The sequence below is a fragment of the Trichomycterus rosablanca genome, chromosome 6, assembly GCF_030014385.1.
Source record: "Trichomycterus rosablanca isolate fTriRos1 chromosome 6, fTriRos1.hap1, whole genome shotgun sequence".
Lineage (NCBI taxonomy): Eukaryota > Metazoa > Chordata > Actinopteri > Siluriformes > Trichomycteridae > Trichomycterus > Trichomycterus rosablanca.
Genome location: NC_085993.1, coordinates 8,803,438 through 8,829,500, shown reverse-complemented (window position 1 = coordinate 8,829,500; position 26,063 = coordinate 8,803,438). Strand labels below are relative to the sequence as shown.

Here is a 26,063-nt window from a genome sequence, read left to right as displayed (position 1 = left end):
GTCAACAGCAACTGTTTAGGATGGCAACCGCTGTACCTGTTTCTAACATGACCCAGGGCTTCATACCGATGAGCCCTGCACCAGCTCCTCAAAACCAAGGGCCTCTTCTAACAAAGTTTGTACAAAGAGAGCCCAAAGTACTGGGGGTAAGATACATTACATGGCCAAATGTATGTGGACACCAAAATATTACATGTGATTTGTGTATATGTAAACTTTGGATTTGAATACTCTTTGCTCACTGTAATGCTGTACAAAATATTAAAACAATTTAATGTAGGTTTGGTATTTAGATTATTTACAATTCTAAATTAATTTGCTGCACTAAACATAGCCATGCTAATGTGTAATTATTACAATAAGCAGGTATACTTGTAAATGTTACTTTTGTTATTATAAAATGTTATGATATAAAAATGCAATTAATTATATACGTAGTTTGTGAGGGTGGAAGAAATGAACTGCAGGATATTTAACAATGGTGACTGAGGAGTCATGAAAAGAAATAGATAAATAATAACTAAATAAATAAGCATACCATTTCAAAAGTCATCAAGCCAACGGCTGAATTCCTGAGTTCCCAATGTCTCAGTCTTGTCAATGCCCATGTGAACAGAACCACCCTATATATTCACAGCTAATAGAACTTAAAATATTACAGTTTTTGTTTTGAACAATATAAAGAATTTTAAGCTTTTAAATGTGTTATTGCAGTTCCAGGTGGAACATGATAAAACATGAGAAATATAGGTGGTTCATAGTCACACTGGGTGTTTTTCACACTTCATGTCTCTTTCTTAACAGACTGTCCAGATCATGACTGGGTTCGTAATCCTGCTGATTGGCACCGTTTTGTCCATCCAAGGAATGTCATTCATTGCATATACTGGAATTACCATCTGGGGATCATTGATTGTAAGTCTTCTTTAAACTGCATTTATAATCTCATTTCCTGTCCTATTTAAACATTATAATACAAGTAATAAAATTACAGTTCACAAAAATAACTGATTAATTGATTCATTAATGTAATATTCTTTTTACAGTATATAAGTACTGGTGCTGTGTCAGTTGCAGCAGCAAACAACAATTCCACCTGCTTGGTATGTAGACATGACCTAAGATAAATAAATCATATTTAATTTATATGTAAAATTAGATTTCCCCATCTGAAATCTGATTGGCTCCTAAAGTGCCCCGTAATGTAACACATTGCTTCAAAGAAAGGAATAAAAATACTTTATTCAGCTCTGTGTGCTGTCAGGCGCTATTGTTTTCCTGTCCAGACTTTTTGCTTGAACTTAAAGAGGCTCTACTCAACTATTTACAAAATATATTTATTCTCTGGTACCTTACATCTTGGCCCTTTTCTCACCCCTGATTTTAGAAAATTCCACAGCTGCATCTAAATTTGCTAAGAAAATTCTTAAGTTATTAGAGTTGGGGCAGGGTGATTAGCGCCTTGCGACAAGGAGCCAAATGGAACCATAAACCCTGAGCTGAATTATAAAAGCTGTAAGAGAAAAGTCTTAATACTGATTTAATGATGCTTGTTGTTACCATTTTATTTGTAACTGTTTGCTCTGTTTTCATCTTTTTTTCTTCTTTTTATTAGGTTAAAGGTTCAATGACAATGAACATTATCAGTGCTGTTGTTTCACCTATAGCCCTGATTCTGCTCTCCATGGATATGGCTTTTAATGTTCACTGTTATTGCTATAATGATTATGAATGTTATCATTGTGAACTTTCTCAGGTTAGTATCTGATTGCTAACTTAAATTTCAGTCAAAGCTCTTTTGATAATTAACACCAATGCTCCAGTGTTGTTGGGATTGTAAACACCTCTGTGCTGGGAGGAGGGTAGCACTTCAACCAAAATTATAAAGCCAACAGCATCGTTATCAAAAGCATCCACTAATAAAAAAAACTAAAGATAGATTAGCTATACTATCTCACTGAATAGCTATATTATCTAACTATACAACTGTATTCTCTAACTGTACAACTATAATCTCTAACTGTACAGATATAATATCTAACTGTACAGCTGTACTCTCTAACTGTACAACTATATTATCTAACTGTACAACTAAATTCTCTAACTGTACAGCTATAATCTCTAACTGTACAACTATATTTTCTAACTGTACAGCTATATTCTCTAACTGTACAGCTGTATTCTCTAACTACAACTATATTCTCTAAATGTACAACTATATTCTCTAACTGTACAGCTGTATTCTCTAACTATACAACTATATTCTCTAACTGTACAGATATATTATCTAACTGTACAGCTGTACTCTCAAACTCTACAGCTGTATTATCTAACTGTACAGCCATATTCTCTAACTGTACAACTATATTATCTAACTGTACAGCTATATTCTCTAACTGTACATCTATATTCTCTAACTGTACAGCTATATTATCTAACTGTACATCTGTACTCTCTAACAGTACCGCTATATTTTCTAACTGTACATCTGTATTATCTAACTGTAAAGCTGTACTCTCTAACTCTACAGCTATATTCTCGAACTGTAAAGCTATATTCTCCAACTGTACAACTATATTATCTAACTGTACAGCTGTACTCTCTAACTGTACAGCTATATTCTCTAACTGTACAGCTGTAATCTCTAACTATACAACTATATTCTCTAACTGTACAGATATATTATCTAACTGTACAGCTGTACTCTCAAACTCTACAGCTGTATTCTAACTGTACAACTATATTATCTAACTGTACAGCTATATTCTCTAACTGAACAGCTATATTCTCTAACTGTACAGCTGTATTCTCTAACTATACAACTATATTCTCTAACTGTACAGATATATTATCTAACTGTACAGCTGTACTCTCAAACTCTACAGCTGTATTATCTAACTGTACAGCCATATTCTCTAACTGTACAACTATATTATCTAACTGTACAGCTATATTCTCTAACTGTACATCTATATTCTCTAACTGTACAGCTACATTATCTAACTGTACATCTGTACTCTCTAACAGTACCGCTATATTTTCTAACTGTACATCTGTATTATCTAACTGTAAAGCTGTACTCTCTAACTCTACAGCTATATTCTCGAACTGTAAAGCTATATTCTCCAACTGTACAACTATATTATCTAACTGTACAGCTGTACTCTCTAACTGTACAGCTATATTCTCTAACTGTACAGCTGTACTCTCTAACTGTACAGCTATATTCTCTAACTGTAAAACTATATTCTCTAACGGTACAGCTCTATTATCTAACTGTACAGCTATATTGTCTAACTGAACAGCTGTATTCTCGACCTGTAAAACTATATTCTCTAACTGTACAGCTATATTCTCTAACTATACAGCTATATTATCTGACTCTACAGTTAGATTCTCTAACTGTACAGCTATATTTTCTAACTGTGCAGCTATATTATCTAACTATACAGATGTATTCTCTATCTCTATAGCTGTATTCTCTAACTATACAGCTGTATTCTCTAACTGTACAACTACAGTATATTCTCTAACTGTACAGCTATATTATCTAACTGTACAGTTGTACTCTCTAACTGTATACAGCTATATTATCTAACTGTACAACTATATTCTCTAACTGTAAAGCTATATTCTCTAACTGTACAGCTATATTTTCTAACTGCACATCTATATTCTCAAACTGTACAAATATATTCTCTAACTGTACAGCTATATTCTCTAACTGTACAGCTATATTCTCTAACTGTACAGATATATTATCTAACTGTACAGCTATATTATCTAACTCTACAACTATATTATCTAACTCTACAGATGTATTTTCTAACTGTACAAATATATTCTCTAACTGTACATCTATATTTTCTAACTACAGCTATACTCTCTAACTGTACAGCTGTAGTATCTAACTGTACTGCTATAGTATCTAACTGTACAGCTATATTCTCTAATTACAGTTATATTCTCTAAAAGTACAGCTATATTCTCTAATTACAGTTATATTCTCAAACTCTACAGATGTATTCTCTAACTGTCCAGCTGTATTCTCTAACTGTACAGCTATATTATCTAACTGTACAACTATATTCTCTAACTGTACAGCTATATTCTCTAACTCTACAGCTATATTCTCTAACTGTACAGCTATATTATCTAACTCTACAACTGTATTTTCTAACTGTACAGCTATATTATCTAACTCTACAGCTGTATTATATAACTGTACAGCTATATTCTCTAACTGTACAGCTATATTCTCTAACTGAACAGCTATATTATCTAACTGAACAGCTATATTCTCTAACTGTACAGCTATATATTCTAACTCTACAGCTGTATTCTCTAACTGTACAGCTATATATTCTAACTCTACAGCTATATTATCTAACTGTACAGCTATATATTCTAACTCTACAGCTATATTCTCTAACTGTACAGCTATATTTTCTAACTCTACAGCTGTATTCTCTAACTGTACAGCTATATATTCTAACTCTACAGCTATATTCTCTAACTGTACAGCTATATATTCTAACTCTACAGCTATATTCTCTAACTGTACAGCTATATATTCTAACTCCACAGCTATATTATCTAAATGTACAGATATATTATCTAACTGTACAGCTGTACTCTCTAACTACAGATCTATTCTCTAACTGTACAGCTGTACTCTCTAATTGTACAACTATATTCTCTAACTGTACAACTATATTCTCTAACTGTACAGCTGTATTCTCTAACTCTACAGCTGTATTATATAACTATAAAACTATATTCTCTAACTGCACAGATATATTATCTAACTGTACAGTTGTACTCTCTAACTCTACAGCTATATTTTCTAACTGTAAAACTATATTCTCTAACTGTACCGCTATATTCTCTAACTGTACATCTGTATTATCTAACTGTACAGCTGTACTCTCTAACTCTACAGCTATATTCTTGAACTTTACAGCTATATTCTCTAACTGTACAACTATATTATCTAACTGTACAGCTGTACTCTCTAACTGTACAGCTATATTCTCTAACTGTACAGCTATATTTTCTAACTGTAAAACTATATTCTCTAACTGTACAGCTATATTCTCCAACTGTAAAACTACATTCTCTAACTGTACAGATATATTCTCTAACTATACAACTATATTATCTGACTCTACAGCTAGATTCTCTAACTGTACAGCTATATTTTCTAACTGTACAGCTATATTCTCTAAATGTAAAACTAGATTATGTAACTATACAGCTATATTCTCTAACTGTACATCTATATTCTCTAACTGTACAGGTATATTATCTTACTGTAAATCTGTACTCTCTAACTGTACCGCTATATTCTCTAACTGTACATCTGTATTATCTAACTGTACAGCTGTACTCTCTAACTCTACAGCTATATTCTTGAACTTTACAGCTATATTCTCTAACTGTACAACTATATTATCTAACTGTACAGCTGTACTCTCTAACTGTACAGCTATATTCTCTAACTGTACAGCTATATTTTCTAACTGTAAAACTATATTCTCTAACTGTACCGCTATATTCTCTAACTGTACATCTGTATTATCTAACTGTACAGCTGTACTCTCTAACTCTACAGCTATATTCTTGAACTTTACAGCTATATTCTCTAACTGTACAACTATATTATCTAACTGTACAGCTGTACTCTCTAACTGTACAGCTATATTTTCTAACTGTAAAACTATATTCTCTAACTGTACAGCTATATTCTCCAACTGTAAAACTACATTCTCTAACTGTACAGATATATTCTCTAACTATACAGCTATATTATCTGACTCTACAGCTAGATTCTCTAACTGTACAGCTATATTTTCTAACTGTACAACTATATTCTCTAACTGTAAAGCTGTATTCTCTAACTCTACAGCTGTATAATATAACTATAAAACTATATTCTCTAACTGCACAGATATATTATCTAACTGTACAGTTGTACTCTATAACTCTACAGCTGTATTATCTAACTGTACAGCTATATTATCTAACTATACAGCTGTATTCTCTAACTATACAACTATATTCTCTAACTGTGCAGCTATATTATCTAACTGTACAGCTGTACTCTCTAACTGTACAGCTGTATTCTCTAACTGTACAACTATTTTCTCTAACTGTACAGCTATATTATCTAACTGTACAGCTATATTATATAACTGTACAACTATATTCTCTAACTGTACAGCCATATTCTCTAACTGTACAGCTATATTCTCTAACTGCACATCTATATTCTCTAACTGTACAACTATATTCTCTTACTGTAAAGCTATATTCTCTAACTGTACAGCTATATTATCTAACTCTACAGATGAATTCTCTAACTGTACAAATATATTCTCTAACTGTACAGCTATTATCTAACTCTACAGATGTATTTTCTAACTGTACAAATATATTCTCTAACTGTACAGCTATATTCTCTAATTACAGTTATATTCTTTAACAGTACAGCTATATTATCTAACTGTACATCTATATTCTCTAACTGTACAGCCATATTCTCTAATTACAGTTATATTCTTTAACAGTACAGCTATATTATATAACTGTACAACTATATTCTCTAACTGTACAGCCATATTCTCTAATTACAGTTATATTCTTTAACAGTACAGCTATATTATATAACTGTACAGCTATATTCTCTAACTGCACATCTATATTCTCTAACTGTACAGCTATATTATCTAACTCTACAGATTAATTCTCTAACTGTACAAATATATTCTCTAACTGAACAGCTATATTATCTAACTCTACAGATGTATTTTCTAACTGTACACATATATTCTCTAACTGTACATCTATATTCTCTAACTACAGCTATACTCTCTAACTGTACAGCTATAGTATCTAACTGTACTGCTATAGTATCTAACTGTACAGCTATATTCTCTAATTACAGTTATATTCTTTAACAGTACAGCTATATTATATAACTGTACAGCTATATTCTCTAATTACAGTTATATTCTTTAACAGTACAGCTATATTATCTAACTGTACATCTATATTCTCTAACTACAGCTATACTCTCTAACTGTACTGCTATAGTATCTAACTGTACAGCTATATTCTCTAATTACAGTTATATTATTTACAGTACAGCTATATTATCTAACTGTACAGCTGTATTCTCCAACTCTAAAGATGTATTCTCTAACTGTACAGCTATATTCTCTAACTGTACAGCTATATTCTCCAACTGTACAGCTACATTCTCTAAGTGTACAGCTACAATCTCTAACTGTACAGCTATATTCTCTAACTGTACTGTACAGCTATATTATCTAACTGTACAGCTACATTATTTAACTGTACAGCTATATTCTCTAATTGTACAGCTATGTTCTCTAACTGTACAGATATATTCTCTAACTGTACAGCTACATTCTCTAACTGTAAAGTTATATTCTCTAATCGTACAGCTATAATCTCTAACTGTACAGCTATATTATCTAACTGTGCAGCTATATTCTTTAACTGTGCAGCTATACTATTTAACTGTACAGCTACATTCTCTAACTGTACAGCTATATTCTCTAATTCTACAGCTACATTCTTTAACTGTACAGCTACATTCTCTAACTGTAAAGTTATATTCCCTAACTGTACAACTATAATCTCTAACTGTACAGCTATATTCTCTAACTGTGCAGCTATATTATCTAACTGTACAGCTTTATTCTCTAACTGTACTGATATATTATCTACGTAACTGTCTCTTCTCTAACTGTACAGCTCTATTCTCTAACTGTACAGCTCTATTCTCTAACTGTACAGCTATATTATCTAACTGTACAGCTCTGTTCGATAACTGTACAGCTATATTATCTAACTGTACAGCTCTATTCTCTAACTGTACAGCTCTATTCTCTAACTGTACAGCTATATTATCTAACTGTACAGCTATATTATCTAACTGTACAGCTCTATTCTCTAACTGTACAGCTCTATTCTCTAACTGTACAGCTATATTATCTAACTGTACAGCTATATTATCTAACTGTACAGCTATATTATCTAACTGTACAGCTGTATTCTCTTACTGTACAGCTATATTATCTAACTGTACAGCTATATTATCTAACTGTACAGCTGTATTCTCTAACTGTACAGCTATATTATCTAATTGTACAGCTCTGTTCGATAACTGTACAGCTATATTATCTAACTGTACAGCTCTATTCCCTAACTGTACAGCTCTATTATCTAACTGTACAGCTCTATTCTCTAACTGTACAGCTCTATTCTCTAACTGTTCAGCTATATTATCTAACTGTACAGCTCTGTTCCCTAACTGTACAGCTATATTATCTAACTGTACAGCTCTATTCTCTAACTGTAAAGTTATATTCTCTAACTGTACAGCTACATTCTCTAACTGTACAGCTATATTATCTAACTGTACAGCTCTATTCTCTAACTGTACATCGATGTTATCTAACTGTACAGCTCTATTCTCTAACTGTACAGCTATATTATCTAACTTTACAGCTATATTCTCTAACATTCTCTAACTTTAAAGATATATTCTCTAACTGTGCAGCTGTATTCTTTAACAGTAAAAATCCCTGCTGCACCTGCACTCCTACAACACACACACACACACACACACTCACACACACACACATTACCATGTTATTATCATGTTAGTGTTGTTACAGTGCTAATAATGGTCCACCATCTAAACTCCAAATGTAATATCCTGTAAAGTCCTTATAAATTAAGTAATCAATGTACATACCAGATGGGTTTATTAGGTACCTAATAAAGTGCTTAGTGAGTGTATGAGTTCTTTATCAGCACTACAGCGGTCAAGGGGGCTTGATGCTGTGCCAGTTGAAGGCTGGCAAAAGATTCAATTTCTTTGTCAAAAGGTGTCTTTATTGTGACATTCCAGTATATGCCAGGCTTTGGCAATACTATGGCTTCCTTGCCAGAATAGGACTCAACACATAGCGTTATCATATTTTATTAATGAAATGGCCCTCAGATTTACTTTCATTTTCATTGTGTGACTAAATAGACAAAAAAGCTAATTATTTTATGTTTGTGTGCATTGATTACCTGTAGTTACTCTGGCTTTTAAACTCTTAATGGTGTCCATTTTCTGCAGTTATCCCGGGGAATTACTGGACTGCTGCTGGTTTTTACTCTGCTGCAGTTTATTCTGTCCATCTGTATCTCAGCATTTGCTTGCAAAGCCACGTGCAACAGCAACAACAACACAAGGGTGAGGTGTTTTTTACTTAATACAGACTGCATGATTTTCTATTGTCTTCTTGGTTTCTGTCTGCTTCTAAAGACTGTAATTACCCAGGCGTGCAAGCGTACATACAGATTATATACCTTCTTAGTGGTGACTTAACACATACATTTACAGCTGCCTTTCAGATCAGACCATATATTGAATAATCATGGAAATATTTAATAATAATAACAATAATGGGCATTTAAGTGGTGCAGCAATGCCCTAACTCACCACTAAGGAATGTTTGAACTTGCAAGTTTGAATCTCAGAGCCATCGACTTTGCCCGGCATCCACTCAAACACAACTGGCTGTGGGGGAAGAGGGGTTGGGGGTACATGGAATTTTGCACAACTGTTCTTACACAATCTGGCTCTGTGTGGGATCCCAACGCTGTCAGGTGATAAGAAGCAGCTGTAGATTGGATACATGTCAGAAGGAAGCATGTGTAGGAAACATGGTAGTGCAGTGTGTAGCACTGTTGCCTCTGAGTGAGAAGTGTGTGTTTGATGGTCCTTTCTGTGTGGAGTTTGCATGTTCTCCCTGTGTCTGCAAAGGTTTTCTCCTGGTTTCCTCCCACAAGTCCAAATACATGCAGTCAGGCCAGTTGGAGCTATTACAAAGTACCCTAAGTGTGTTTATGTGTGTGCGTGTGCGTGTGTGTGTGTGTGTGTGTTTAGGCTGGCTACAGTAGCACTGTTTTTGTTGAAGAAATTTACTGTACTTATAATAGAAATGTTTTATTATAATTCAGTCACTATATTTTAATTTATTATTATTGTTAACATTAACATGACATAGGCAGTGGTTACTAGTACTAGTAATCAGATGGTTGCTGGTTTAAAGCCCCACCATTGTCCGTTTGCCACTGTTGGGTCCCTGAGCAAGGCCCTTAACTCTCAATTGTTTGAAATTAGTTCAGTCCTAATTGTAAGTCACTTTGGATAAAAGTGTCTGCTAAATGCCATAATTGTAATGAATAGGCAAATACACCGATCAGGCATAACATTAAAACCACCTCCTTGATTCTACACTCACTGTCCATTTTATCAGCTCCACTTACCATATAGAAGCACTTTGTAGTTCTACAATTACTGACTGTAGTCCATCTGTTTCTCTGCATGCTTTTTTAGCCTGCTTTCACCCTGTTCTTCAATGGTCAGGACCCCCACAGGACCACTACAGAGCAGGTGTTATTTGGGTGGTGGATGATTCTCAGCACTGTAGTGACACTGACATGGTGGTGGTGTGTTAGTGTGTGTTGTGCTGGTATGAGTGGATCAGACACAGCAATCCTGATGGAGTTTTTAAACACCTCACTGTCCCTGCTGGACTGAGAATAGTTTACCAACCAAAAATATCCAGCCAACAGCACCCCGTGAGTCCTGTGACCACTGATGAAGGTCTAGAAGACTCAAACAACAGCAATAGATGAGTGACCGTCTCTGACTTTATATCTACAAGGTGGACCAACTAGGTAGGAGTGTCTAATAGAGTGGACAGTGAGTGGACATGGTATTTAAAAACTCCAGCAGTGCTGCTGTGTCTGATTCACTCATACCAGCACAACACACACTAACACACCACCACCATGTCAGTGTCACTGCAGTTCTGAGAGTGATCCACCACCTAAATAATACCTGCTCTGTGGTGGTCCTGTGGGGGTCCTGACCATTAAAGGACAGGGTGAAAGTAGGTTAAAAAAGTATGTAGAGAAACAGATGGACTACAGTCAGTAATTGTAGAACTGTAGAGCTGATAAAATGGACAGTGAGTGTAGAAACAAGGAGGTGGTTTTAATGTTATGTCTGATCAGTGTATATGCACTGTTGTAATTATTATGTATTATGTTTTTATTAATTAAACCTATTTAGATTAAAAACATTAGAAAACACAAAGTATGTCAAATGTAAAATTTTGTAAAAATGTGTGTTTAAATTGTACAATCAAAACAGATTTTTCCTTTTTTTTTAGGTTGTGTACGTTGTTCCTAATCAGTACACGAGTAACACAGTGCAGGCTCCACAGAGTATGATGCAGTATACGCAGAGTTCAGTGCAGGCTCCACCGAGTGCGATGCAGTATACGCAGAGTGCAGTGCAGTACATGCCAACTGAAGTGCGGGCTACACCGTGTACAATGCAGGCTACACCAAGTGCGGTGCAGTACATGCCGAGCGCAGTACAGCCTACACCAAGCGCTCCGCCACCATACAGCGATGTCAAACCTCAGTTCTATCCATAAAGATCTACAAATCTGTTCTGCTGCACAATCTGATTAGTTTACAGTCATGTAATGATAAGCAAAACATGGGGAAAAAACAGCTTTATTATTTCATCTGCTTCTTTGTAAACATTGTCTGAAATTTATAATAAAAATATTTGTAACAATAGTTTGACCTGCATTTTCCATTAGTATGTGACCACATTTATTTAATTACGTTTATAGATTAATAATGCATACAGTTATGTTTCAATATTATTAAATGAAAAAGATAAACAACTGTAATTTCTAGACATCAGACAATATTTTTTATAACTTGTAACTTTTTATAACGTGTCTTGTTTTTTTAGATTTTAAAATAATTTTAAATAAAGGGTTTTTTTAATCCTTTAAAATGTTATATAATTGTATAGTTTCTTTTATTCGATGTATATATATGAATGCTTTAGTTTGTTAAAAGAGTTTTTTAAACACAAGAAGTGTATATGTGTGTGTGAGTCTGAGTATGTGTGTGTGTGTGAGTCTGAGTATGTGTGAGAGAGTCTGAGTATGTGTATGTGTGTATGTATGTGAGTCTGTATGTGTGTGTGTGTGTATGTGTATATGAGTGTGTGAGTCTGTGTATATGTGTGTGAGTCTGAGTATGTGTGAGAGAGTCTGAGTATGTGTGTGTGAGTCTGAGTATGTGTGTGTGTGAGTCTGAGTATATGTGTGAGAGAGTCTGAGTATGTGTGTGTGTGAGTCTGAGTATGTGTGTCTGTGTGTATGTGAATCTGAGTATATGTGTGTGTGAGTGTGTGTGTGTGTGTGTGTGTGAGTCTGAGTATAAGTGTGAGAGAGTCTGAGTATGTGTGTGAGTCTGAGTATGTGTGTCTGTGTGTGTATGTGAGTCTGAGTATGTGTGTGGGTGAGTATGTGTGAGTATGTGTGTGGGTGAGTGTATGTGTGTGTCTGTGTGTGAGTCTGAGTATGTGTGTGGGTGAGTGTGTGTGAGTATGTGTGTGTGTGTGTGTGTGTGTGTGTAGTGATGGCTAAACTACATGAGAAAGTTTCAAAGAGGAGAAGAGTTTGAATAAACAAGAACTCACCAAAACAATGTTCAGAACCGCATGCTCAGCTTGTAAGCTGTGCGAAGTAAAATAATACTATGGATGGACATCAGTATATGGGCATAAGTGTAACTAACATCTAACAAAGGGTTTAGCTAAAATGTCTCCACAGTGCTGTAAAAAGCTAATACATGATTTTAGTGTTTAAATGATGTTGTGCTACCAGCTGGTGCACACAGGTATTAACTTTAGAGGTTTAATCCTTTTTTTGGCTGTATATTTGGGTATTAAATAAATCTTGTTGTGTATTTTACTCATCTTGTGTAACAATAAGCTAGTGACACATATGTAGTAAAAAGGCAGGAGCAGAGAAACTTTAGCAGTCGTACCGTAATTAGGTTAGCCCACCACAACAGGAAACAGATTGTTGGTGATCTTAGCATAATCAGGTCATCACACCACAAAACATGCATAATCTAAATAAAGAGTGTGTACTCGCATACAATCCTCCAACTGTAGGCAAAGAGCAGCAGCCAAGCTGCACGACGTGCCCAAGATTATAATTACATTATCAGGTAATTTATTTTTATTTACTTCTTTTCAGTTAAATGACGCTGGTTAAATATATTTTGGAATAAAATCCAGTGCCAGTATTTTTTTACTTGACTTGAGATGAAAAGACAGAAACAGCATTTTATGATGTAATCAGTACTGAGTACTGGTGAGGATGCAGAATAAAGGCTGATTACTGTTAGTAGTAGTAGTTGTTGTTATAGTAGTAGTAGTAATAGTAGCATTAGTAATAGGAATAGCAGTAGTAGTATTAGTTGTATCACTAGTAGTAGCAGTAGTAGCAATAGTAGTATTAGTAGTATCATCACTAGTAGTAGCAGTAATATTAGTTGTAGTATCACTGGTAGTAGTAGTAGTATCACTAGTAGTAGCAAAAGTAGTAGTATCACTAGTAGTAGCAGTAGTATCACTAGTAGTAGCAGTAGTAGTAGTATCACTAGTAGTAGCAGTAGTAGTAGTATCACTAGTAGTAGCAGTAGTAGTAGTATCACTAGTAGTAGCAGTAGTAGTATCACAGTAGTAGCACTAGTAGTAGCAGTAGTAGTAGTATCACTAGTAGTAGCAGTAGTAGTAGTATCAGTTGTAGTAGTAGTAGTATCACTAGTAGTAGCAGTAGTAGTAGTATCACAGTAGTAGCAGTAGTAGTAGTAGTAGTAGCAGTAGTAGTAGTAGCAGTAGTAGTAGTATCACTAGTAGTAGCAGTAGTAGTAGTATCACTGGTAGTAGCAGTAGTAGTAGTATCAGTGGTAGTAGCAGTAGTAGTAGTATCACTAGTAGTAGTAGTAGTATCACTAGTAGTAGCAGTAGTAGTAGAATCACTAGTAGTAGTAGTAGCAGTAGTAGTATTATCACAGTAGTATCACTAGTAGTAGCAGTAGTAGTAGTAGCAGTAGTAGTAGTATCGCTAGTAGTAGTAGTAGTATCACTAGTAGTAGCAGTAGTAGTAGTATCACAGTAGTATCACTAGTAGTAGCAGTAGTAGCAATAGTAGTATCAGTAGTAGTAGTATCAGTAGTAGTAGTATCACTAGTAGTAGCAGTAGTAGTAGTATTAGTTGTAGTATCACTAGTAGTAGTAGTATCAGTAGTAGTAGTATCGCTAGTAGTAGTAGTAGTATCACTAGTAGTAGCAGTAGTAGTAGTACCACTAGTAGTAGCAGTAGTAGTAGTATCACAGTAGTATCACTAGTAGTAGCAGTAGTAGTATCACTAGTAGTAGCAGTAGTAGTAGTATCACTAGTAGTAGCAGTAGTAGTAGCAGTAGTAGTAGTATCACTAGTAGTAGCAGTAGTAGTAGTATCAGTAGTAGTAGTATCACTAGTAGTAGCAGTAGTAGTAGTATCACTAGTAGTAGCAGTAGTAGTAGTAGTATCAGTTGTAGTAGCAGTAGTAGTAGTATAACTAGTAGTAGCAGTAGTAGTAGTAGTAGTAGTATCACAGTAGTAGCAGTAGTAGTAGTATCACTAGTAGTAGCAGTAGTAGTAGTATCACAGTAGTAGCAGTAGTAGTAGTATCACAGTAGTAGCAGTAGTAGTAGTATCACTAGTAGTAGCAGTAGTAGTAGTATCACTAGTTGTAGCAGTAGTAGTAGTATCAGTAGTAGTAGCAGTAGTAGAAGCATCACTAGTAGTATCAGTGGTAGTAGCAGTAGTAGTAGTATCACTAGTAGTAGCAGTAGTAGTAGTATCACAATAGTAGCAGTAGTAGTAGTATTACTAGTAGTAGCAGTAGTTGTAGTATCACTAGTGGTAGCAGTAGTAGTAGTATTACAATAGTAGCAGTAGTAGTAGTATCACTAGTAGTAGCAGTAGTAGTAGTACCACTAGTAGTAGCAGTAGTAGTAGTATCACAGTAGTATCACTAGTAGTAGCAGTAGTAGCAATAGTAGTAGCAGTAGTAGTAGTAGTATCAGTAGTAGTAGTATCGCTAGTAGTAGTAGTATCACTAGTAGTAGCAGTAGTAGTAGTATTAGTTGTAGTATCACTAGTAGTAGTAGTATCAGTAGTAGTAGTATCGCTAGTAGTAGTAGTAGTATCACTAGTAGTAGCAGTAGTAGTAGTATTAGTTGTAGTATCACTAGTAGTAGTAGTATCAGTAGTAGTAGTATCGCTAGTAGTAGTAGTAGTATCACTAGTAGTAGCAGTAGTAGTAGTAGTATTAGCTGTAGTATCAGTAGTAGTTGTAGTTCTGTTGTTATTGGTATTATTTTTGATATTATTATTAGCATTAGTAGTAGTATGAATAGTAGGAGAAGCCATAGTAGAATTAATTGTAGTATTATCATTAGTACTAGAAGTAGTAGTAGTATTTGCATTAGTACTAAAAGTATTAGTAGTATTAGTAGTATTAGCATTAGTACTAGAAGTAGTATAAGTAGTAGTTGTAGTTTAGTTGTTATTATTGGTATTTTTTGTATTATGATTATTATTAGTAGTAGTAGTAATAGTAGCATTAATGGTAGGAGAAGCAGTAGTAGTAGTAGTAGAAGTAGTTGTCGTATTAGAAGTAGTTTTGTTGTTATTGGTATTCCTTTTGGTATTATTATTATCATTATTATTATTATTATTATTATTATTATTATTATTATTATTATTATGCGATTATTATCACTATTGTTGTTATCACTGCTAATGTTACTTAGTTTTTTATTATTATCATCATTGTTAGAGGTGTTATGTTTTATTATAGTTGTTGTTGCTTGTATTATTATTATTATTACTGGTATTTTATTACAGTATTATTATTATCATTATGATTATAATTATTAGTAGTACAAGTAGTAGTTGTTATTGTAGTAGTAGGACCCATGAATGTGAGGTTTGGGAAATCTCCTGTTGAGTGTGTTGTGAATGTAAGGCTAAACTTGTCCCAGATTCACTCCAGTGTTGTTATGGCTGTATGCTTCAGGTCATTGTCATGTTGAAAGATAAACTAATGTCTCCGCTCTAGTTTTTCTTTAAGAATATACCTGTGTTTGGCTGCATTTATCCCCCACTCCCCTCAGACTCCCCAGACTTTCTGTCACGGCTCCTGAGATGAACCTCCATAGCACAAAGCTACCACCACCATGTTTCACAGTCAGGATGTAACTAGCCAGTATAAATTTTGATACGGTACGGTATAAATTTAGGATTTTGTAGACCCCGGTGTGCCTATGTGCAATCAACTCAAATTGCAAGATATGTCTCTGGGATAATTATAGCATACATGATGCACCTGACCACAGTTTGCAGTGCAACTGTAGACTGATGGGTATTAGAAATATATCATTATATTTTTTGCTTACAGCTCAACAGGAACTATTAGGAATGTCAAGCTTTGCTACACCTGTTTCTAACACAGCTCAAGGCTTTGTACCCATGAACCCTGCACCAGATCCCCAACATCAACTGTCCTTTCACACAAAGTTTCTGAAAGGAGAGCCCAAAGCACTGGGGGTAAGATACACTGCATTGCCAAAAGTATGTGGACACAGGAATATCACTTTTGAATGTACAGTACACCCTTGACATACAAATTTAATTGGTACTGAAGGGTTGATCTTCCTTCCCATACGAGATAATATAAATAGAATTGATCTGTCCCACATGACCCTTACCTAACCTTTCTAATGTCTTAAATGGTCTTTTTTGTTATAAATACAAGTATATTTTCCCCCTAAATCTTAAATTATAGAATAGACATTCCTATAATAAACAGCAATACACAGTAGTACTGTACAAAAAAAACACACATCACATTTCAGTACGGTACGTGTGCTGTACCATACACCATAATACATTTCCTTCTCTTTTTTTTATAAAAACAACAATAACTCTCATATTTCTCTATTATTTCCTTCTTTATTTCAATAATGTTGTATTTTTTAGGTGTAATTGCATGAAAGAAAGAATACTTTACTCAGCGACTTCCTTCTTCTCTCTCACTCACTGTCCCCTCTGTCTGATACACAGTGACAGCTACTGGCAGGAGTAATTATACAACAACAAATGTAATAGATTTTTTCATTTTTTCAACACTATAGGCTTTCTCTGCACCTTGTTTGAGGACATTTTAATATTGAATTTTACAAAATATAAAAAAAAACACCGAAAAAAACATCGTCCTCTGTCCGAATGTTCACTCACTGTATATATATATAGAGAGAGAGAAGGTCTGAGTGAACTTGTTCGTGACGTCACGTGTTTCGCGTATTTCGGTTCGTAATCCGAAATTTGTTCATACATTAAGTTTCAAAAGATCGTTCATAACCCCAAATGTTGGTATGGTAAACGGTTCGTAACTAAGGGTCTACTGTACCTTACATTTATGTCGTTTACACCATAGTGTACATAATTAGTGTATACTTGGTCAATATTTGTCACAAAAAATCCATTGATTCACTTATATACAGCTAGACACCTGAGATACAATTAAAAACCTTTTAATTTTAACACTGGCTGATTTCTACACTTTTGTCTTTTCCTATACAGACTGTGCAGATCATGATTGGGGTTGTGACGCTGATGTTTGGCATTGTTTTATCTATCAAGGGAGAATCCTTTATTGCTTCAACTGGAATTACCATCTGGGGATCACTGATCGTATGTTTTATTTGGGCTGCATTTCTAATCTTATCATTTTCTTATCATCTTATCATCATCATCTTTTTATGCTTAACTAATCTGTTTGTAATTTTTGTCACCCCACAGTATATTAGCACTGGCGCTGTGGCTGTTGCAGCATCAAACAATGCCAGTTACTGCTTGGTACGTAAACATAAGGTTAATTCAAATGATATACTGAATAGATAAGTTAAACAAAAATGTTTAACTTTAACAAAATAAGTTTAACAAAAAGTTTAAAAAAGATTTACAGTGTAAGTTGTGTTAACTATGTTTTTTGTAACTGCTACTGTACTTTGTACTTTTCTTCTTTTGTTAGGTTAATAGCTCATTGAAAATGAACGTGATCAGTGCTATAGTTGCTGGTATAGCCATTATTCTGCTCTCCTTGGAAGTGTTTACTGTAGACTACCGTTTTTATAACTACAAGTATTACAAGGTTTGTATCCTATTTGTATCATATTACTAACTCCTGACAATGTTTCAAATGAGTCACTGTACTTCTCATGGTGGCACGGTAGTGGCTCACAGCAAGTAGGGCCTGAGTTTGATTCCCTAGCCAGGCAACCAGGATCCATGCTAAAGTTCTTCCTTACTCTTCTTCCTACATTTTTACATTTTTTTTTTTTTACATTTTCAGCATTTAGCAGACGCCTTTATCCAAAGCGACTTACATTGCAGTTACAATATACAGTTTGAGCAAGTGAGGGTTAAGGGCCTTGCTCAAGGGCCCAACAGCACCAACTTGGCAGTGGTGGGGCTTGAACCAGGAACCCTCTGTTCACTGGTCCAGTACCTTAACCACTAGGCTACACAAGGGATTTCTCTGAGAGCCAAAAGACATGCTTCTGTCTTCGGTCCAGAGCACACAGGCTCCTTTTCTTCCAAAAAAGATCTAAAATTTTCCCTGTGTGATGGTCCATTCAAGATGCCTTTGAACCCAGAAAACTTGACGCAACTTTTGGACATAGTTAACATAACGCTTCTTTTTTGAACGGTAAAGTTTTAAGTGGCATTTGTGCTTGACAAAGGTTTGTCAGAGTAATCCCTTGCCCATGTGGTTATATCAGCTAATGATGGTTCTTATTGTTGTGCCATCTGAGGGATCACAAGTGTTCAGCTCAGGCTTGCTTCCCTGCCTTTTATGCATTAAATTTTCTCCAGATTCTTTAAATTGTTCAATATTTTTATGCACTGTAGAGGGACAAATATGCAACTCCTTTTTAGTTTTTCTTTTAAGAACATTTTTCCACATATACAGTGTATCACAAAAGTGAGTACACCCCTCACATTTCTGCAGATATTTAAGTATATCTTTTCATGGGACAACACTGACAAAATGACACTTTGACACAATGAAAAGTAGTCTGTGTGCAGCTTATATAACAGTGTCAATTTATTCTTCCCTCAAAATAACTCAATATACAGCCATTAATGTCTAAACCACCGGCAACAAAAGTGAGTACACCCCTTAGTGAAAGTTCCTGAAGTGTCAATATTTTGTGTGGCCACCATTATTTCCCAGAACTGCCTTAACTCTCATGGGCATGGAGTTTACCAGAGCTTCACAGGTTGCCACTGGAATGCTTTTCCACTTTTCCATGACGACATCACGGAGCTGGTGGATATTCGAGACTTTGCGCTCCTCCACCTTCCGCTTGAGGATGCCCCAAAGATGTTCTATTGGGTTTAGGTCTGGAGACATGCTTGGCCAGTCCATCACCTTTACCCTCAGCCTCTTCAATAAAGCAGTGGTCGTCTTAGAGGTGTGTTTGGGGTCATTATCATGCTGGAACACCCAGTTTCCAGACAGAGGGGATCATGCTCTGCTTCAGTATTTCACAGTACATATTGGAGTTCATGTGTCCCTCAATGAAATGTAACTCCCCAACACCTGCTGCACTCATGCAGCCCCAGACCATGGCATTCCCACCACCATGCTTGACTGTAGGCATGACACACTTATCTTTGTACTCCTCACCTGATTGCCGCCACACATGCTTCAGACCATCTGAACCAAACAAATTAATCTTGGTCTCATCAGACCATAGGACATAGTTCCAGTAATCCATGTCCTTTGTTGACATGTCTTCAGCAAACTGTTTGCTGGCTTTCTTGTGTAGAGACTTCAGAAGAGGCTTCCTTCTGGGGTGACAGCCATGCAGACCAATTTGATGTAGTGTGCGGCGTATGGTCCGAGCACTGATAGGCTGACCCCCCACCTTTTCACTCTCTGCAGCAATGCTGACAGCACTCCTGCGCCTATCTTTCAAAGACAGCAGTTGGATGTGACGCTGAGCACGTGCACTCAGCTTCTTTGGACGACCAACGCGAGGTCTGTTCTGAGTGGACCCTGCTCTTTTAAAACGCTGGATGATCTTGGCCACTGTGCTGCAGCTCAGTTTCAGGGTGTTGGCAATCTTCTTGTAGCCTTGGCCATCTTCATGTAGCGTAACAATTCGTCTTTTAAGATCCTCAGAGAGTTCTTTGCCATGAGGTGCCATGTTGGAACTTTCAGTGACCAGTATGAGAGAGTGTGAGAGCTGTACTACTAAATTGAACACACCTGCTCCCTATGCACACCTGAAACCTAGTAACACTAACGAGTCACATGACATTTTGGAGGGAAAATGACAAGCAGTGCTCAATTTGGACATTTAGGGGTGTAGTCTCTTAGGGGTGTACTCACTTTTGTTGCCGGTGGTTTAGACATTAATGGCTGTATATTGAGTTATTTTGAGGGAAGAATAAATTTACACTGTTATATAAGCTGCACACAGACTACTTTTCATTGTGTCAAAGTGTCATTTTGTCAGTGTTGTCCCATGAAAAGATATACTTAAATATCTGCAGAAATGTGAGGGGTGTACTCACTTTTGTTATACACTGTATGTTGACAATTGTTGATATTAGCCATCTGGGCTCCTCAAACACACCTCCTTTTGTGGATGCTGCTTTTGTTCCAAACAATTATTACACTCACCTGTCTGAAATCTCATCATTATTTAGGTGTTTTTTAACCTGATTACTGGCTCTAAATTGCCTTCATCTTAACTTTATTTAGAATGTGTTGCAGGCCTGAAATACAGTGATAGATGTATATTAACAAATGAAATAAGGTTGACTCAACAAAATAAGAAGTATCTTGTGTTCATGCTGTCCCAACTTTTTTTCTGATTTGTTGTTATGCTTAGTAGGACTGCTAAGCGTAGATATTTGAAATGGCCATTTGGACAATATTTCCAGGCATTGTCTCCAAACATCTCAATCTTTGCACAAAACTATCAACATCAAATTCACTTAATGTGAATAAATTGTTTATGACATTCATGTCCACCAGAAGCTCTATTTTAATTTCACACTAAAAATAATTTTAAAATAATAATAAATAAAATGAAAAGCATCCTAAGATGTTTCAGAGACATTTTTGCGACATGTTAACATTGTGTTTTATTCATTTAAAATATTACCAATTAATAATAACAACTGTGTAACATTATGCCAGCTTGGATGCAAGCAGCAGGTCACCAGAACAACAGGAAACGAGAAATAAATTTAGACAATAAGTCAAAAATGCAAGAAACAAATGAACAAAAAGGTTTATGTATGTGTTGATTCCATTTAGTTACTCTAGTTTCTAAAATCCAAATGATGTGTTTTTAGCACCTGTCCCAAGGGATCAGTGCAGTGCTGCTGATTTTGTCCGTGATGCAGTTCATTCTGTCCATCTGTATCTCAGCATTCGCCTGCAAAGCCACGTGTGACAGCAACAGTCCCGCACGGGTGAGGTGTTATGATTTTCTTTTGTCTTCATGTTTTTGTGCATCTCCACAAACTATACTGAAAAAATATCTCAAAAATCTGATATTTTAGTTCATCTAGATTTTTCTCTTGTTTCAGGTTGTGTGCGTTGTTCGTAATCAGTACGCGGGTACCACAGTGCAGTCTATACCGAACACAGTGCGGTACATGCCGAGTACAGTGCAGTATATGCCGAGTACAGTGCAGTATATGCCGAGTACAGTGCAGTATATGCCGAGTACAATGCAGGTTACACCCAGTGCTCCTCCACCATACAACGAGGTCATGTAATGATAAGCAAAATGTGTAACATACAGCAGTATAACTTAATCTGCTTCTTAACATTGTAAACATTGAAAATTCATGATAAGAAATTATTTTTCTAATCCTTTGACCTGCATTTTCTGTTAGTGCAACATCACGTTTATTTAATTACTTATGTTTTTAGTTCTTATTTTGTTTCAGAGTATACTATATACACTGATCAGCCATAACATTAAAACCACCTCCTTGTTTCTACACTCACTGTCCATTTTATCAGCTCCACTTACCATATAGTTTGTTTGTTTGTTTATTAGGATTTTAATGTCATGTTTTACACTTTGGTTCATTCATGACAGGAACGTAGTTACTCATTACACAAGATTTATCAGTTCACAAGGTTATATCAATCACAGTCTTGGACAATTTTGTATCTCCAATTCACCTCACTTGCATGTCTTTGGACTGTGGGAGGAAACTGGAGGAAACCCTTGTGGACATGGTGTGAACATGCAAACTTTATACAGAAAGCACCTGGACCACCTCACCTGGGGATCGAACCCAGGTCCTTCAATGGTCAGGACTCTTCCAGGATCACTACAGAGCAGGTATTATTTAGGTGGGGGATGATTCTCAGCACTGCAGTGACACTGTTATGGTGGTGGTGTGTTAGTGTGTGTTGTGCTGGTATGAGTGGATAAGACACAGCAGCGCTGCTAGAATTTTTAAACACCTCACTGTCAGTTCTGAATGAGAATAGTCCACCAACCAAAAACATCCACCCAACAGCATTCTGTGGGCAGCGTTCTGTGTCCACTGATGAAGGTCTAGACGATGACCAACTCAAACAGCAGCAATAGATGATCGATCGTCTCTGACTTTACATCTACAAGGTGGACCAACTAGGTAGGAGTGTCTAATAGAGCGGACAGTGAGTGGACACAGTATTTAAAAACTTCAGTAGCGCTGCTGTGTCTGATCCACTTATACCAGCACAACACACACTAACACACCACCACTATGTCAGTGTCACTGCAGTGCTGAGAATCATCCACCACCTAAATAATACCTGCTCTGTGGTGGTCCTGTGGGGGTCCTAACCATTGAAGAGCAGGCTGAAAGGGGGCTAACAAAGCATGTAGAGAAATATATGGACTACAGTCAGTAATTGTAGAACTGCAAAGTGCTTCTATATGGTAAGTGGAGCTGATAAAATGGACAGTGAGTGTAGAAACAAGGAGCTGGTTTTAATGTTATGGCTGATCAGTGTGTGTGTGTGTATATACAGTATATTAGGTTCAAAATGCAGGCAGGCAAACAACATAAATATTTATTTTTTCATGTGTTGCTTGTTTCTGTACATTTTATACTTTTAAATAAAGATTTTTAAAGATTTGAGATTATTAACCAAATGTCTTTTTTATATCTGTTTGCTTTATTTGCTTTTTTTGTTTATAATTCTGCTTTTTTTAAGTGGTAAAATTGTAATTGTAAAAAATAACAATTGTAATTTGTAATAAAGTATTCTGACATTTAATTACACAACAGATGACTATTACTGCAGTAGGGAAAATACCCTAAAAGGACAAAAGTATTGGGACCCCTGACCATGAGCTTATTGGACATCCCATTCCAAAACCATGAGTATTTATATTCAATTGTTTGGCAGACTGTGAAAGGTTTTGCACACTTGGGCAAAGATTGGTTGTGACTCAGGAGCTTTAATGGACTTGACAGTCTTTGTGAGTGGCAAGGGTCTGTAATCCTATGGCCTGGGCCAACATGAGTAGTTCCTCCATCACCCATAAATCCCCCTGAGTCTCAAGCAGCCTATTGTGCATGTGAGAGGGCAGATGTTTGAATTGCAGATGTTCAGGGCATTTTCATTCTGGTTGTTCTGTCTTGCTAGTAAAGCTTAGGTCTGTCACAGGTCCTTTTTCCTCAGCCTGCAGCCTGCAATGCAACCTGAAATATTTCCCCCAAGCTTCACGGCTAGTTTTTTCTAGGACTGCCAATGTACAATAATGAGGCTTTGTGGACTTCAAAGCCAAGATACATTTTATCGACACATTTTAGTTAAGGCACTTCAGTTACCAATCTTGTGCAGTTGTAGCATATTATGTACTTTGATGGCTGTTCTGTAACCTCCAGGGCTATAGTCCCAACACTTTGCCTATAGGTCAGCATACTAAGTGAATGTTGTTTCTCTCTATGCAGGTTTAATAGCTATCACTTGGCTCGGGGTTCCCATGGCTACAACCTCTCAACCATTATACTGACTGGCTTGCTATTATCTTGCAGGGGATTTGTTTCAAAGCTTCCCCAGTGCCCATGGCTACTCCCACAGCCTCTGCTAATAGTTGTGAACACTCTCTCTCTCTCTCCACCGGATGTCCATGACCTTTGGAAGGTATTTAATAAATGTAAGGTGCAACGTCTTCCTCCCCACAGGCACAACAACTGAAATTTACTTGCTCTGTGGCACTACTTTACCCTGTGGCCGACATTTTTTGTCTTTCTGGAGAAAAATATTCAGAATTATTTGGCGCTTGGGTTCCTACAGTGCTCCGACTTGCTGGTGGGATTTTTTTTTTTTGTGGGGATGAAGGACATGTATAAATCATCAGGCCACTTTAAGTACTTAGTAATGTGCTTCAAGATGATGGATGTTTCAGCTGTCTGACAATGATTCCTCAATAACATCCTCCAGAGGGCTTCTGTAAGTATGGGAATGTGTTTGATAAATATAGACTGCTTGTTCACCACCCAAATTAGTAGAACCCAATTGCAGAAACCCATTGCCAGCCACAAGACCTGAAAATGTGAATTCAATCAGCCAGAGTGGGGATCAAACCAGCACTAACGCTCTAGTGACTGTGCTAAACCACTGGGTCACTGGTGCAGAAAAGAAAAGAACTCACTCACTCACTCACTGTCTTAACCGCTTATTAATGGGTGCAAGGCACACAGTAACACCCTGGACATGGTGCCAGTCCATCGCAGGAAAGAAAAGAATTAAAACTCTTTATTTTGAAGAACATGCTCAGCCCTTGGGAAGCCAACAACACTAATTGATTTGTGAATAAAAGGATATAATTATTTACACCAGTGAACACAGTCAGCCCTCGGTGCTACGACAGCTCTGAATGGTTCAATTTTGTACTTCACTTAGCAGTATTTATAAGATCATTTCAAACCTGCTGTGTGTCTTACCGGCTGCATAAAAGTGAGACAAAGACTCAGCACTGTGTTGATCCAAGTTCACACTAATATAGTGCCGCTTATGAGTGTGGTAGCCTGTTGGGAATGTAGTTTATTTAAGACTACAAGGTGTCGAATTGCACCTCTTGTTGCTGAAGGAAGCTGTGGAAACATGACATCCTAATTTTTCATGTTAAAAACATCTTCCAACCTTCTGTTGCATTCTGCAGCCCTACCATGATAAAGCGGTGATAAAACAATGAATGAATAAATAAATTAATTAACTACAGGCAGGCAAGTCTAGCACCTGCACCTCTTATTAAGAAGATACGTTATGTAACACATGTAGAATGTGACATTATTTTGCAGAAAGTAGCAAAGATGTCCATAAAAATCTATATGGGAGCATAAGTTGGTCAAAATGTATTAGGATATTGGGAGTTGTCATGGTGATGGTGGACGCTGGCACATTTGGCTGCTGCTACCGTTATCATATTTAATTATATTTATATAATATTTTCTTTTATTTTTCATCTTTTTATACACTCCTGTTATCACTATCGCTCCTGTTGCTCTATTTCTTTTTCATCAGATAATCTTGGCGACTGTTGATACTAAATGACTATGGAGTGTGTTGGACAATTTTAAAAGATGCGGACGCTGGTACGTTTGGCTGCCATTGCTCTCCCTTCATATTTTTTTTATTTTTTTTTTATTTTGTATTTTTTTTACTTTTGTGTCTGTGATCTGTGGTCGGTTTTTCATCTGGTTTCTTTTCTTCACATCCTGAAACGGTGATGACTGGACTACAATATTCAGCTATGGTACTGCTTACACTCCGATTTTCCTCTCCCGAGCCGCCATCGGCTTTGTACTTTCATCAAGATATCTAAAACTCAGACCTGAAACCGAGAAAGAGGAGAGGACGCTGGGGTGGTATGTTTCGCCGCTTCTCCAAGTTTTTCCAAGTCTGAATGTTTTTATCAGTGTTTTCATTAATGTTTTAATTTCCTACTGACTCTTGGATTTCTACGTATCTGCTGTCAGCGTTATACAACA

General features: G+C 36.2%; 1 protein-coding gene across 1 annotated transcript; it reads left to right on the top strand.

Annotated features, from left to right (window-relative positions):
• The first annotated feature begins 16,496 nt into the window (after positions 1-16,496).
• On the top strand, positions 16,497-24,082 carry LOC134316716 (membrane-spanning 4-domains subfamily A member 4A-like). Its single transcript, XM_062997146.1, has 7 exons — positions 16,497-16,574; positions 17,610-17,720; positions 17,829-17,885; positions 18,061-18,180; positions 21,405-21,524; positions 21,642-21,717; positions 24,021-24,082. The coding sequence occupies exons 1-7, from the start codon at positions 16,497-16,499 to the stop codon at positions 24,080-24,082; spliced, it is 624 nt and encodes a 207-aa protein (XP_062853216.1).
• Positions 24,083-26,063: the final 1,981 nt, after the last annotated feature.

Coding starts and splice junctions, on each gene's coding strand:
- LOC134316716 (XM_062997146.1), top strand. CDS start 16,497: ATGAACCCTGCACCAGATCCCCAACATCAACTGTCCTTTCACACAAAG. Junction 16,575..17,609: donor GAGAGCCCAAAGCACTGGGG/GTAAGATACACT, acceptor TTTCCTATACAG/ACTGTGCAGATCATGATTGG. Junction 21,525..21,641: donor ACAGCAACAGTCCCGCACGG/GTGAGGTGTTAT, acceptor CTCTTGTTTCAG/GTTGTGTGCGTTGTTCGTAA.